We start from the raw sequence: 13,153 nt of genomic DNA, 5'->3' as shown, positions 1-13,153 counted from the left end.
TTCATCCACACCCATTTAACCTGACGGACCAACCAGTCTGCTCTACCGACACCCTCCTGCTCTACCCTCCCTCCCTCCCTCCGTCCGACCTCTCCTGGAGGGGTGGGAGAGAAGGAAGTGAGAGGAGGGCGGGTCAGTGTGGCTCCCAGTGAGGTCGTACTCTGACTACGAGACTCGACACCTGCTGCTGTCGTATTCCTGAGTGAGTGAGTAGTGGAATGTTAGTAGGTGATGGTGGCAGTGTTACGTTACTGGTGGTGATGGTGGTAGTGTTACGTTAGTGGTGGTGATGGTGGTAGTGTTACGTTAGTGGTGGTGATAGTGTTACGTTAGTGGTGGTGATGGTGGCAGTGTTACGTTAGTGGTGGTGATGGTGGTAGCGTTACGTTACTGGTGGTGATGGTGGTAGTGTTACGTTAGAGGCGGTGGTGATGGTGGTAGTGTTACGTTAGTGGTGGTGGTGATGGTAGTGTTACGTTAGTGGTGGTGATGGTGGTAGTGTTACGTTAGTGGTGGTGATGGTAGTAGTGTTACGTTACTGGTGGTGATGGTGGTAGTGTTACGTTAGTGGTGGTGGTGATGGTGGTAGTGTTACGTTACTGGTGGTGGTGATGGTGGTAGTGTTACGTTAGTGGTGGTGATGGTAGTAGTGTTACGTTAGTGGTGGTGGTGATGGTGGTAGTGTTACGTTAGTGGTGGTGGTGATGGTGGTAGTGTTACGTTAGTGGTGGTGATGGTGGTAGTGTTACGTTAGTGGTGGTGATGGTGGCAGTGTTACGTTAGTGGTGGTGATGGTGGTAGCGTTACGTTACTGGTGGTGATGGTGGTAGTGTTACGTTAGTGGTGGTGGTGATGGTGGTAGTGTTACGTTAGTGGTGGTGGTGATGGTGGTAGTGTTACGTTAGTGGTGGTGGTGATGGTGGTAGTGTTACGTCAGTGGTGGTGGTGATGGTGGTAGTGTTACGTTAGTGATGGTGGTGATGGTAGTGTTACGTTAGTGGTGGTGATGGTGGTAGTGTTACGTTAGTGGTGGTGGTGATGGTGGAAGTGTTACGTTAGTGGTGGTGGTGATGGTAGTGTTACGTTAGTGGTGGTGATGGTGGTAGTGTTACGTTAGTGGGGGTGGTGATGGTGGTAGTGTTACGTTAATGGTGGTGATGGTAGTAGTGTTACGTTAGAGGCGGTGGTGATGGTGGTAGTGTTACGTCAGTGGTGGTGGTGATGGTGGTAGCGTTACGTTACTGGTGGTGATGGTGGTAGTGTTACGTTAGTGGTGGTGGTGATGGTGGTAGTGTTACGTTAGTGGTGGTGGTGATGGTGGTAGTGTTACGTTAGTGGTGGTGGTGATGGTGGTAGTGTTACGTTAATGGTGGTGATGGTGGTAGTGTTGCGTTAGTAGTGGTGGTGATGGTGGTAGTGTTACGTTAGAGGCGGTGGTGATGGTGGTAGTGTTACGTTAGTGGGGGTGGTGATGGTGGTAGTGTTACGTTAGTAGGCGGTGGTGATGGTGGTAGTGTTACGGAGGTGGTTCGTCCTGTGAACATTAATAATTTTCCCCCACGATGAGCAGGTGAGGAAACGATGCGAGGGGTTATGTTCCTGGCCGTCCTGGGGTTCCTACTGCTGCTCCTGATTATCCTGAGCCATGGCCGGAGGCTGGACGAGTCTTCTTCACCTCGGGTGAGTCCCGCCAGAGGGAAAGGGAGAGAAAGAGAGAAGATTGAATGAGGATGAGAGATAGAACAAGTGAAAGAATGCCAGCAAGCATGAGAGAGAGAGAGAGAGAGAGAGAGAGAGAGAGAGAGAGAGAGAGAGAGAGAGAGAGAGAGAGAGAGAGTGTGCAGTATTATGACATTGTTCTTCGCCGTGTGTGTGTGTGTGTGTGTGTGTGTGTGTGTTGCTGTCCCCTTATTGCCACAGGATGGTGTTACGGTCACCCAGAGTCAAATTTTCTTATCTAAATTCCTCACTTCACAGTTCCGTCATTATTTTAAACTCGTGGTCCCTCTGGGGACGACTGACTGACATTTACGTGGCGTAGAGAAGCTATGGCGTTTGTTTAAATACTGACTTTACAAACTACCGTCTACAGTGTTATTGTATCTATGATATTTTGCTTAATTTAAAGTCTCTCATATATCTTGACGTGTTGTCATAATGTAGCAGTTTATTTTTCAGCCATGACTAGTGAAAATCCGAGACACGTAATCATTAATCCTAGCGATGGTCTTTACCCAGATCTCAGAAAACGGGTTACCAGACGTGGTGACCCTTGATGACCTCTTCCTTCTGTCGGAGGCGCACCTCAGGGGCAGGCCGTTGTACCACGATCTCTCGCAGGTTGGTATATGGTTCGAATATCATACCGGTCGTCCTTTCCAATTACGTATTTCGAGATTTATTCCAGACCCGGATGTATTCATTTGATTTCGTTATCCTATTTACCTTAGCTTATTACAACAACAAAATTATAAAAAAAAAGACGAGTGAGAGAAATGTGTCGATTTTATCCTTTCAACTCTGAAATTATGGTACTTTGTATATATATATATATATATATATATATATATATATATATATATATATATATATATATATATATATTTCAGGAGGAAGCTCTGTCTTCCAACTTTGTGAGACGCAACGCCATCGTTCCTGACCCGCCGTTGGACACCGACACAACAGCTGAGAATATGACGCGAGTCGCATTCGCAACCGCGCCCGCGCTACGCTTCACGGCCGCACCTGCTGAAAAGGTCCTCACTCCCTTCTCCCTGACGGGGACACGTCGTCTGCAGGATAGAGAACCCTTAGGGGAGAGATACCACGGGTCCCAGCTCACACCAGGGTACCATAGATCCCAGTTTCCAAAGAGGCAACACAGGTCCCAACTCACAGCAGGGCACAACAGATCCCAGTTTCCAAAGGGGCACCACAGCTCCCAGCTCCCGACGAGTTACCACAAATCCCATTTCCCAGCAGGGTACCGTAGGTCCCAACTCCCAGCAGGGCACCACAGGTCCCGGTTCCCAGTGAGGTACCACATGCCCCAGTTTCAAACGAGGTACTATAGGTCTCAGGGCTTCGAGGGGCACCACCGTCCAACCCATCCACACTCACTACAACGACTACCCCCTGCCTCCCTCGCCACCCTCAGCAACGCCAGTGTGACCCACCAGCCTGTTGGCGCCCAAAAGACCCTGCCTCTCCCTCCTGACGCCCAGGGACAAAGTGTTCCTTTCTCAAGAAGGAACTCGACTTCACAGCAGTCACCAGCGGATCTTGTCCTTCATCGCAGACATCCCAAGACACGCCACACAGCTTTGACAGCTAAGGTACAGAGATGAGTCCCACACCATACGTCTTTTTCAACTAAACCAAGAATAGCGTCTTCGAAAATGATGAATAAACTCAGAAATCAATTTGTTTTGTTGGACAGTTGATGTATAGGTCATGAATCGAACTTGTAGGATCATTAAGTCCATACTATGTTAGGAAACTGGTGTATGTAAGAGGAGTTTCATAACTAACCAATGTTCCGTCGCAGAGGCAGTGGGCTGCTCCATGGGCGGTGCGAATGGTGGGCGGGGGACTGATGGCTACTGTCACCCTCTATTTGGCCAACCTCACCGGGGCCACCCTCCCGTGGGCGACGCACCCGAGACGTACTCGACACACCCAGGACCCCGAAGTCACCGAGCATATGGTTAGTCACGTATCTTGGTGGGAACTAAGCCATCCAGTCTTTCCATTTCCCGTGTCACTTGCCTGCCGGATCTCGTCCCTTCCTAGACTCATAGTCTGACGACTCTCCTGTGGCTCGGTTCACTACCACGCTCTTCTAATAACCCCCCCATAACCAAACATAATCAAAGACTTTACTAAATTGTGTTTTTCTTCCCGTTTGATGATTAATACTCCTGATTGATATGATTTCCTCGCCACGTATCATAGGTCGTGTAGAGTGTACATTTTTCTTTTACCGCAGGTGGAGGAGGCGGTACGGTTGTGGGCGGCAGTGGAGGGGCGCGAGGAGTGTCGCGCGAGGGCGTTATGTCGCGCGGGCGTCCTTCTGGGCGGCCTAACGGGTGGTTCCCTCCTTTTGGTGGCTGCCCAAAGCTTTCTGCCCCGCGAGTGGGAAGCTACGGTGTTTCTGATGGCCGAGGGAGCCATTCTAGGGTCAGACTGTCGAGGCTGGAGATGTGGGAGAGACCTGTCTGACGATGCTAAGACCTCCTGATGGGGACCTGCACCTTGACGGGGTAGACCTGCCTGACTATGCCAAGACCTCCTGATGGGGACCTGCCTTTTGCCTCGGAGCCTAACGATGTCCAGCTGTCCAAAATTCAGTATTCTCCATACTTTATTATGTAACATATATATATTATATATATATATATATATATATATATATATATATATAAATATATATATATATATATATATCATATATATACATCTTTTGATTGTGAGCCTTTTACTTTGACCATTGTCCCGGAACGATGAAATACTCAAGATACAATATACAGATATATATAAAACACACACACACACACACACACACACACACACACACACACACACACGCTAGTGGCGTCTCTTTCATTTCCCACACCATAGCTCACGGGAGACTGGTATGGGGTTATAACAAAGTTTGGTGGTTGCTGGGTTATATTATACTCGTATTATTGTCTTGAACAGACAAATTGAATCTTTATCGATCTTTGTGATTTTTTTTTTTTTTTTTTTTTTTTGGGGGGGGGGATTGGTTAAGATTATACTGAGGCAATGTTACTTAAAATATTGACGTAACTGTGCGGAAGAAGGGATCGTGTGTATGTGTCTAGCGACATGTGGTCGAGTATGGGCGATGGGCGGGCGAGGCGCAGGAGTGGGCGGGGTGACCCCGCCTTGGATGCCCATGCCTCCCAGGCTTCCTGACCAAGGTGGCCACGTGGAGGGTAGACTTACCTGCCACATGGGCCACTTGCCGCCCATCTTCACCAGGGAGCTCGCCTTTACAGGAAGATTAAGAGGAAATGACCTAACTTCACGTCGTCTGCCACTTGCCCTCTAACTTAGGCCAGGGTCACCTTCGAAATCAGATGACACTTCCTTCAGACAGACTTACGGTAATGACAGAGGGTATATATAGATACGTCAATTTTTTAGTGAGGTTATAGACATGGAATATATCTTTTTCTTTTAAACTATTCGCCATTTCCCGCGTTAGCGAGGTAGCGTTAGGAACAGAGGACTGGGCCTTTTTTGGAATATCCTCACCTGGCCCCCTCTGTTCCTACTTTTGGAAAATTAAAAAAAAAAGAGAGAGGGGAGGATTTCCAGCCCCCCGCTCCCTCCCCTTTTAGTCGCCTTCTACGACACGCAGGGAATACGTGGGAAGTATTCTTAATCCTCTATCCCCAGGGATAATGGAAAATATATATATATATATATATATATATATATATATATATATATATATATATATATATATATCGCTAATGCGGGAAATGGCGAATAGTATATATATATATATATATATATATATATATATATATATATATATATATATATATATATATATATATGTATATATATATATATATATATATATATATATATATATATATATATATATATATATATATATATATATATATATATATATATATATTACGATTATTTTACGCTTTGGTTGTCTGGCTAAGTCATGTACCTGTTCTTGGCAAGCTGTCCTCCCTGGGTGACCTGACCTGACCTGACACGTTAAAAATATCTTCGTGTGAACTTCTAGTGGAATGGAATGTGACCCAGCTTTACTAGCGGTAGCTGATCCTGATCTTCCTGTGGCTGAATCTCTCTCTCTCTCTCTCTCTCTCTCTCTCTCTCTCTCTCTCTCTCTCTCTCTCTCTCTCTCTCTCTCTCTCTCTCTCTCTCTCTCTCTCTCTCTCTCTCTCTCTCTCGGTACAAAGCTTAACATTCGAATCTTGGAAGGTCCTCGCCACAGCTCACCCTTCGTGATCATCTTCACCCATTCCTTCTCTCTGCTACGTTGTGAACAACTGATTTACTGTTTGTGATCATTGTGTGTGTGTGTGTGTGTGTGTGTGTGTGTCCATCAGTATGCCGCCATGCGCAGATTATCATACATCTTCCTCTGGCCTTTATGACTTGTGTATCATCGACGTGTCTCATCAGCACCGTCAGGAGCTTTGCATCCTCGTCAGGAGTAAGACACACGGCAGCCAGCAGGTGGCACCGACTTTGCCAGTTGTGTAGTATCTCGGAGAACTTGAGGGTGGCGCCCTCGCGACCAGAATCTGGTGCCACCCCCACCAGGCAAGCCTTCCTCCCTACGCCGTCCCAGCTACTGGCCTGGCTGGGATCAATCTGGGAGGGTATTATCCCGCCGGAGATCTGAGGTGATACCGTTGATCCTGTTGCCTGTTTGTCCCGAGGCTTGGTCTGCCGTGAGGAGCTGGGGACCTGCAGAGAACCGCTGACGCCAGACGTCAGATGACCTCCGGGCCTCACGCACTCTCCAACGCCTCCTCCTCGTCTCCCTCCTGCAGTAGCTCCTACTACTGCAAGTACTCAGGCAGCTTCCTCTACATCTCAGGAATCCTGAGGCCAAGTACGTGGAAGGGGAGAGGGGAAGTTTGAAGAGTGTTTGCGTCATGGAGGCGCTGTAAGGTATTTGGTTCACATTGCAGTGTTCGCAACGAGATACTGACGACTTAAACTTTCTTTACAGATGATCCACTACTCGCTGCCCGAGCCCTCCGGTGCTCTAGCCGCCGCCAACGGCCGGTCGCTGGACTGGGCTCTGGCACAAGTCTTCCTTACCTTCATTCTCGACCTGCTCTTCAAGTCGATCCGCTCCCATGTGGTGGAACTCATTCTCAGCTCCGTGTTCCCCTACCACCACACGTCATCGGGCAGGGCGCTATCCAGCTCCAGTCTTCCTAATGCACCTCTGGTTCATGTGGAGAATCAAGATACCGTATTAAGCTTCTTAGAAGGTTTGACAACAATAGCTGCTACTGACGACAATGGAGCGACTGGCGGCAAGGCGTCCGTGGCTGCTGGCGACAGAAGTCGTCAGCTACCAGTGCATAGTGAAGAAAGTGTCATTCTACACAGAAGTGGCAGCGGCCCACAGGGAAAGCTAGAACCGTGGCCACAGGGAAGACGTAGAGCAATCCGAGGTGGTGAAGGTGGTGGGGGTGTGAGTGAGAGTAGAGTGCTAGAGAGTGGTGAGGGTGAGAGCAGGGTGCTGCAGAATGGTGGAGAAGACAACAGGGTGCTAGAGAGTGGTAGAGGTGAGAGGAGAGTGCTATAGAGCGGTGGAGGAGAGAGCAGGGTGCTGGCGAATGATACTGATGGCGGTTGGGGGTAGGTGAAGTGACGCTCCCAGCACCTGGAATATCCTGGGGGAAATGAGAGGTCATCACCCTGAGTAACTCTGGCCAATATTGCTCAATGATCTTGTAAACTTACAGAAAACATCTCATGGCAAGTTTCGCAAAGAATAAATTCCACTGGAAATAAATCCCTTTTTCATCTACACATACGTATGTCTGTGTATACATAAATAGATAACTTATCGATATCTTGGTCTGTATGTACGTGGGTGAGCGAAGATGATTCAGAGATGGCAAGTTACCTGATGTATGTCTCTGCCTCTCTCACCTCACGATACCCCTGGCTAGTCTTAGTGGTATGGGCACCAGCCAAGACATGTTGATGAGCTATTTAGTATTCATGTATGACGTTATAGTCTTAGTAACAATATATTTGTCTTATGAAGGGAATGTCATGACCTTTGCACATGCGTTCTTATCAATATGTAATTATATATCTAACCTGTGTATGATATTGTTATGGACGATATTTCGTTCTTTTGCCGTCTTTGTAATTTGATGAGATTTACACTAATTCAAGGGCTGACTGTTTAATAAGTTGTATGTATGATTATAAACATGATAAACGATCCTGTCGTAGATGTATCATTCACCAACACTTCTCCAGAATGTTTCTAACTTACACTCGTCTCGAGATGAACTAGTGACTAGACCAACGAATGATTGTATCTACCAGACGATCCCTCACAGCCCACCAGACCTTTCGCCTCGACGGAGTACATCCTGATAATACAGATATCTAAATCCCTTCACCTTTCTGCCTCGCCGCTTGAAGGATGCCATAGGATACCTGCCAGCCTTTTCAATACCCTCGCCATCTGGACAACTCCAATACCTCAATAAATGGACTCTCGGGGTAGGCGTGGTTGGGGAGGGCAAGTGCTGAGAACGAAATGTCTCATTTTTGTTGTTGTTGTTGTTGTTGGGCTTGTAAGTGTAAGCCAGGCCACAGAGGGTGAGCTAGGAGGTTAAGGAGAGAGATAGAATAGGATAGAAAAAAAATAGAGCAAACGAAAACACAAATAAATTAAGAGAAATGAATGAATAAGGATAAGGACACAATTTACCTACAGTCGGTAGGCTAGAGAGGACATGACCCCACTAGTCAGACAACTGAAGGATTACAGGTTAAGGAGAGGTCAGGTGACCTGATGTGATGTAATATCTTATATTTCTGGCCAGGTGAGGACAAGTTTCCGTAAGATACTACGATGTCACACACACACACACACCCACACACACACACACACACACACACACACACACACACACTACACACACACATTGAAGATAGAAGAGTGAAGGGTAACCTGATCACGATCATTGAGTTTTTGAGCCAGATTTTGGTGACGTAGACGGTGAACAGTTCTTCGGAAGACGTGGATAAAACTACCAATGACACAACGTGGAATTAAGCGAGAAACTTGATGATCATGATGCACAGTTGTTTTGAAGTAGAAGAGTGATGGATGAATGGAACAACATGAATGAGGATATTATAAATTCGGACAGCAAACAAAAGTAGAAAAATATTATGGTAGACAATATTCAAGAGATGGGGGCCCCACTTGTGTAGAAACCGCTCCTCGTACTGTTCAAATAAGTAATTACACACACACACACACACACACCCACACACACACACACACATCATATTTAACGCCTCATAATGTGGTCATCACTGTACAGATCTTATAGAAATGCAACCCTTGGATGTGGGAAAATTCATTTCATATCGTCATCCAGATATCGATTCACATACAGTAACTGTTGTATTTAAAGTTGCTTATGATAACTGTGACCTGTGATAACTCTGTGACCTGTGGGGATATGTCAGGTCAACGCGATACACCGGATATGACAAAAAGAATAAGTGTCTCGGATTTACGGGATTAGGGAACGTACCCGTTATCACCAATTGTGACCTTTGACCTCGGGCAGACAACTGCTAAATATACCGAGTGAGGTCAGGTCAGGTCGAGGCGAGGTCATATATTTACAGGGACAAGGTCTCGCCAGTAGCACTGTCCTCTCTGTCCATCGGAGATGAAGACCTTGGTTCTCCTGCTGGTGCCGTGCCTGGCCTTCGCCGCCGTCGGTAGGGACGGGTCCCACGGAGGACCTTCACCCCCACAGGGTCAGCCTCCACCAGGATCTACCTATGAGGCCCCACCCTTATCACCACAACAGCCGTCCTTCGAGCCTACCCAATATGAGTTCCAAGCTCCTCACCCGCAGTTCAACTACCAACCTAACTATATTGACCCAGGTATGTACCCTCGCCTTCCTCCCAAACTGTGCCGTCTAAGTGATTACTCTCCTACTCAAAGCATCAGAATTCCTAGTCGTATCTTGCTTAAGGAAGGCTCCCTTGGTGGCTGATATGAGAGAATTACTATAGAGTGAATTATATCTTAGTATAACTACATCCTTGTGTACCATATCTACGTGCGTCGGTAGCAGTGAAAGTGGTATTAACCTGAGTGTTTCGCTTTCTAACGGCGGTAGTGTGGGGAGTCGGCCCAGCTCTGCACGAGGAGAGCTTCCTAGGCAGTTGGGTGGACAAGGGGTTGAAGGTGCTGACTGACGTGGTGCCCGTAGCCCTCTCCGTCATCATCGTCATCACCATCCTCACCTTCCTCGGGCTGGTCAACATCCCCGTCCTCTCAGACTTCAGGTAAATATCACCACCTACAGAATATATTAGTATACCATGAATTATGATAATTTTTCTTTGATGCCAGGACCTCCATCTAGTGTACGTGCTGTGACTAAATTAACATACATTTAGGATACTTATATGTGTCCTCTCGCATTACCATGTACAGCAGTTTACAGTAGTCTTGTCATTAGCATTATCATCCTACTGCAACATAATCTGCACTTTCTCCTACGAACACTGTTATCACTATAACCCATGTAGTAGTAATGTTGGCGTTGTTGGCAGTGAGACGCAGGTGCATCTGGGTCGAGCCTTGGCCAACCTGGACGTCGACCAGTTGGCCAACACCGTCATTCTCGCCATCGACAAGTACAACGAGCTGTTTGGCCAGTGAGGTGAGGCACAGTTGACCCAAGATACTCTATAACACCAAGTGACCTCATCTTTGTTATCCTCACATGTCAGCTATGTCGCCCTGACCTGGCGGATTCCTTTAACAGCAACAAAGATAACGTGAAGATAAAGCAACAATAAACTCTTCTTCGAGTCTAGAGATGTCTGGGTTCTGGCCTGGTAATGAAGCGATGAAGTCTATTATGCAATTACCTTCAACTGTATTCAGTCGCTTGACGTGTTATAGTGATTAGTTATTGTTTTAGTGATAGTTACTGTCATTCTTAATGAGTATTTGTTAGATTATTTATATACGTAACTTCTAATTAGATTTTTCTGTTACACTTGCATGTATGAATAATCGCTGTTTGGGGAAAAAATCCGTCATTTTCTTTACCGCTATTACCTTTGTAGTTAATCATTCGAGTTTGTAACAATGTTTAGAGTTGTAACTAACCCACTAATTTACTTCGTGTTTTAACTAATCAGTTGTTGTAGCTATAATTACCCTCTATATTTCCAACTAACTCTACTAACCCAAACCTATGGTATTAACTATTATTTAGTTTGCAGCTATAACCTAATCGTAAAGTTTACTTTTATGATTAATTGCTCTTTCATTTGTTGTTATAGGGAACGTAGGCTGTAACTAATTTATACCTACTACTGTAGTGGGCAATCTATAAGCTATACAACATTACTATCTACCTCAAGAACCAGCGCCGACTATCTTGGGATCCCACGAAATGTCGATTGTTTACAATTCCATACATCAATGGTCGTCAGGGATCATGGAGATAAAGTTGGTTTTGCTGCGTCTGTATATAGATATGTATTTTCTTATTATTTATTGAGTTTAGAATTTAAGTTTTATATATATATATAAATATATGCCACTATTGTCCTAAGTGGCTCACAGCTTTTGATCTCAGGTTTTTAGAGCAGGGACCGGTAAATATGCCCTTCTTGCACGAGGGTACCGGGAACTCGTAAGTGTATTATAAGTAATGTTACGTAGCCTATATCATAAGTAATTCTAAGTAAGTTATGTAAGTTGTTTGTGTGTAAAGAGTCACCAAGATTATTTTAGCACAAGCTTTTGTCAACGACAACCCGTTCTTGGGTGTATAAATTTAAGTGTATTGGGCACTTTGGTGGATGTGTGTTTTGTGTATGTGATGAAATGCTTCATCCCAAATAAGTTCAATTAATGTTATGAGCTTCGTTTGCTATTATTTCATGAATATGTAGTGATCATTACTTATTTATATGTGCACTGTGATACCAATAAAATTGTAAGAATGACGTACAGTTTAATTGATGCTGTTCTTCCTATGAAGAGATATCGTCTGTAATTCTTGTCATTTCTTTACGAATTCGGGCCATTAAAATCATTATGACACACGATATTGTGAATTCGTGAAAGACAGATGTGAGAGTTTACTAGAAAAACTACAGACTGAACGCATCATAAGCGAATACAGTCCAGTCTTTACAACCCGAAGACAACTGTAGCTGAGCAAGTGAGCCTACTGCTGCACACACACACACACACACACACACACACACACACACACACACAACAAATGGGGCACCACTAGGGTAGAACTCCCTCCCCGATCAGTGCAAATGGGTAATTACAGAAAGGCAATGAATTACAGTTACAATACAAGCTGCTGCCCCCTCAGATATAGGGTGGGGTACTGGCCTCTCAGATCTGGGGCGAAATAATGAAGAAAATCTTTCTTAAACCTGAGTCATGTTCTCTGTAAGTTGTTTCGGGATAAGAGTGCTCCTGGAAGATGTACTCCTACAGGATGTGCTCCTGGAAGATGTACTCCTACAGGATGTGCTCCTGGAAGATGTACTCCTACAGGATGTGCTCCTGGAAGATGTACTCCTACAGGATGTGCTCCTGGAAGATGTACTCCTGCAGGATGTGCTCCTGGAAGATGTACTCCTGCAGGATGTGCTCCTGGAAGATGTACTCCTGCAGGATGTGCTCCTGGAAGATGTACTCCTGCAGGATGTGCTCCTGGAAGATGTACTCCTGCAGGATGTGCTCCTGGAAGATGTACTCCTGCAGGATGTGCTCCTGGAAGATGTACTCCTGCAGGATGTGCTCCTGGAAGATGTACTCCTGCAGGATGTGCTCCTGGAAGATGTACTCCTTTAAGATGCACTCCTGCTGGACGTACTCCTTGGAGATGTATTCCTGCAGGAGGTATTTCTTGAGGGTGTGTTTCTGGTGGGACTCGAAAAGTCGAGAAGATCCTTTGACTAGAAGACACTATACAAGTTAAGTTTCGCTCTGTTCTTTCTCGAGGATGATGTTCTTACAGGTTCCTGAAGCCAGGTCTTGTACTGTTCAGGAGACGAGAATTGAGAACACTTGAAAAGTAGCAGAAAATCTGTTTGTACTGTTAAGTATGGATCCAGGTCACGAAGATGAGGACTTCTTCGACATGCTTAAGTGACATGGGCTTCCATTCGTACCTTTCCAATGTTCCTTTTATTGTAGTCTGTCCTTATTATTCATACATTCTAATTACTTCCCATCGATGCACAACGTCATTTATGTGTCGAGGGTCTGTCTGTGGAAGCTTGGAGCCACGTTACTCTCGATATGATACGCTCCAGAAAAACTGAAATTCACAAACATTAAAAAAAA

At 45.7% G+C, this 13,153-nt stretch overlaps 2 protein-coding genes and 1 long non-coding RNA gene across 4 annotated transcripts; all 3 read left to right on the top strand.

The window, feature by feature from the left end:
• Positions 1 to 63: 63 nt before the first annotated feature.
• On the top strand, positions 64 to 4,407 carry LOC139753217 (uncharacterized). 2 transcript variants are annotated; one of them, XM_071669436.1, is made up of 6 exons: positions 64 to 202; positions 1,571 to 1,680; positions 2,239 to 2,340; positions 2,610 to 3,335; positions 3,548 to 3,706; positions 3,989 to 4,407. In XM_071669436.1, exons 2-6 carry the CDS (start codon positions 1,582 to 1,584, stop codon positions 4,238 to 4,240), a joined length of 1,338 nt encoding a protein of 445 aa, XP_071525537.1. In that variant the 5' UTR covers positions 64 to 202; positions 1,571 to 1,581; the 3' UTR covers positions 4,241 to 4,407. The 2 variants fall into 2 exon arrangements, with proteins under 2 accessions (XP_071525537.1, XP_071525538.1); XM_071669437.1 differs by having other exon boundaries at positions 103 to 206.
• A 1,213-nt stretch (positions 4,408 to 5,620) lies between these two features.
• Positions 5,621 to 8,002, top strand: LOC139753055 (uncharacterized). Its single transcript, XR_011713637.1, has 2 exons — positions 5,621 to 6,637; positions 6,758 to 8,002. It is a non-coding gene; the product is annotated as an uncharacterized lncRNA (long non-coding RNA).
• Positions 8,003 to 9,441: 1,439 nt separating this feature from the next.
• Positions 9,442 to 11,787, top strand: LOC139753216 (uncharacterized). Its single transcript, XM_071669435.1, has 3 exons — positions 9,442 to 9,696; positions 9,936 to 10,104; positions 10,375 to 11,787. The coding sequence occupies exons 1-3, from the start codon at positions 9,474 to 9,476 to the stop codon at positions 10,481 to 10,483; spliced, it is 501 nt and encodes a 166-aa protein (XP_071525536.1). The 5' UTR covers positions 9,442 to 9,473; the 3' UTR covers positions 10,484 to 11,787.
• The last annotated feature ends 1,366 nt before the right edge of the window (positions 11,788 to 13,153 follow it).

This window comes from Panulirus ornatus, chromosome 14, assembly GCF_036320965.1.
Source record: "Panulirus ornatus isolate Po-2019 chromosome 14, ASM3632096v1, whole genome shotgun sequence".
Taxonomy (NCBI): Eukaryota; Metazoa; Arthropoda; class Malacostraca; order Decapoda; family Palinuridae; genus Panulirus; species Panulirus ornatus.
This window is presented reverse-complemented; position numbering and strand designations above follow the sequence as displayed.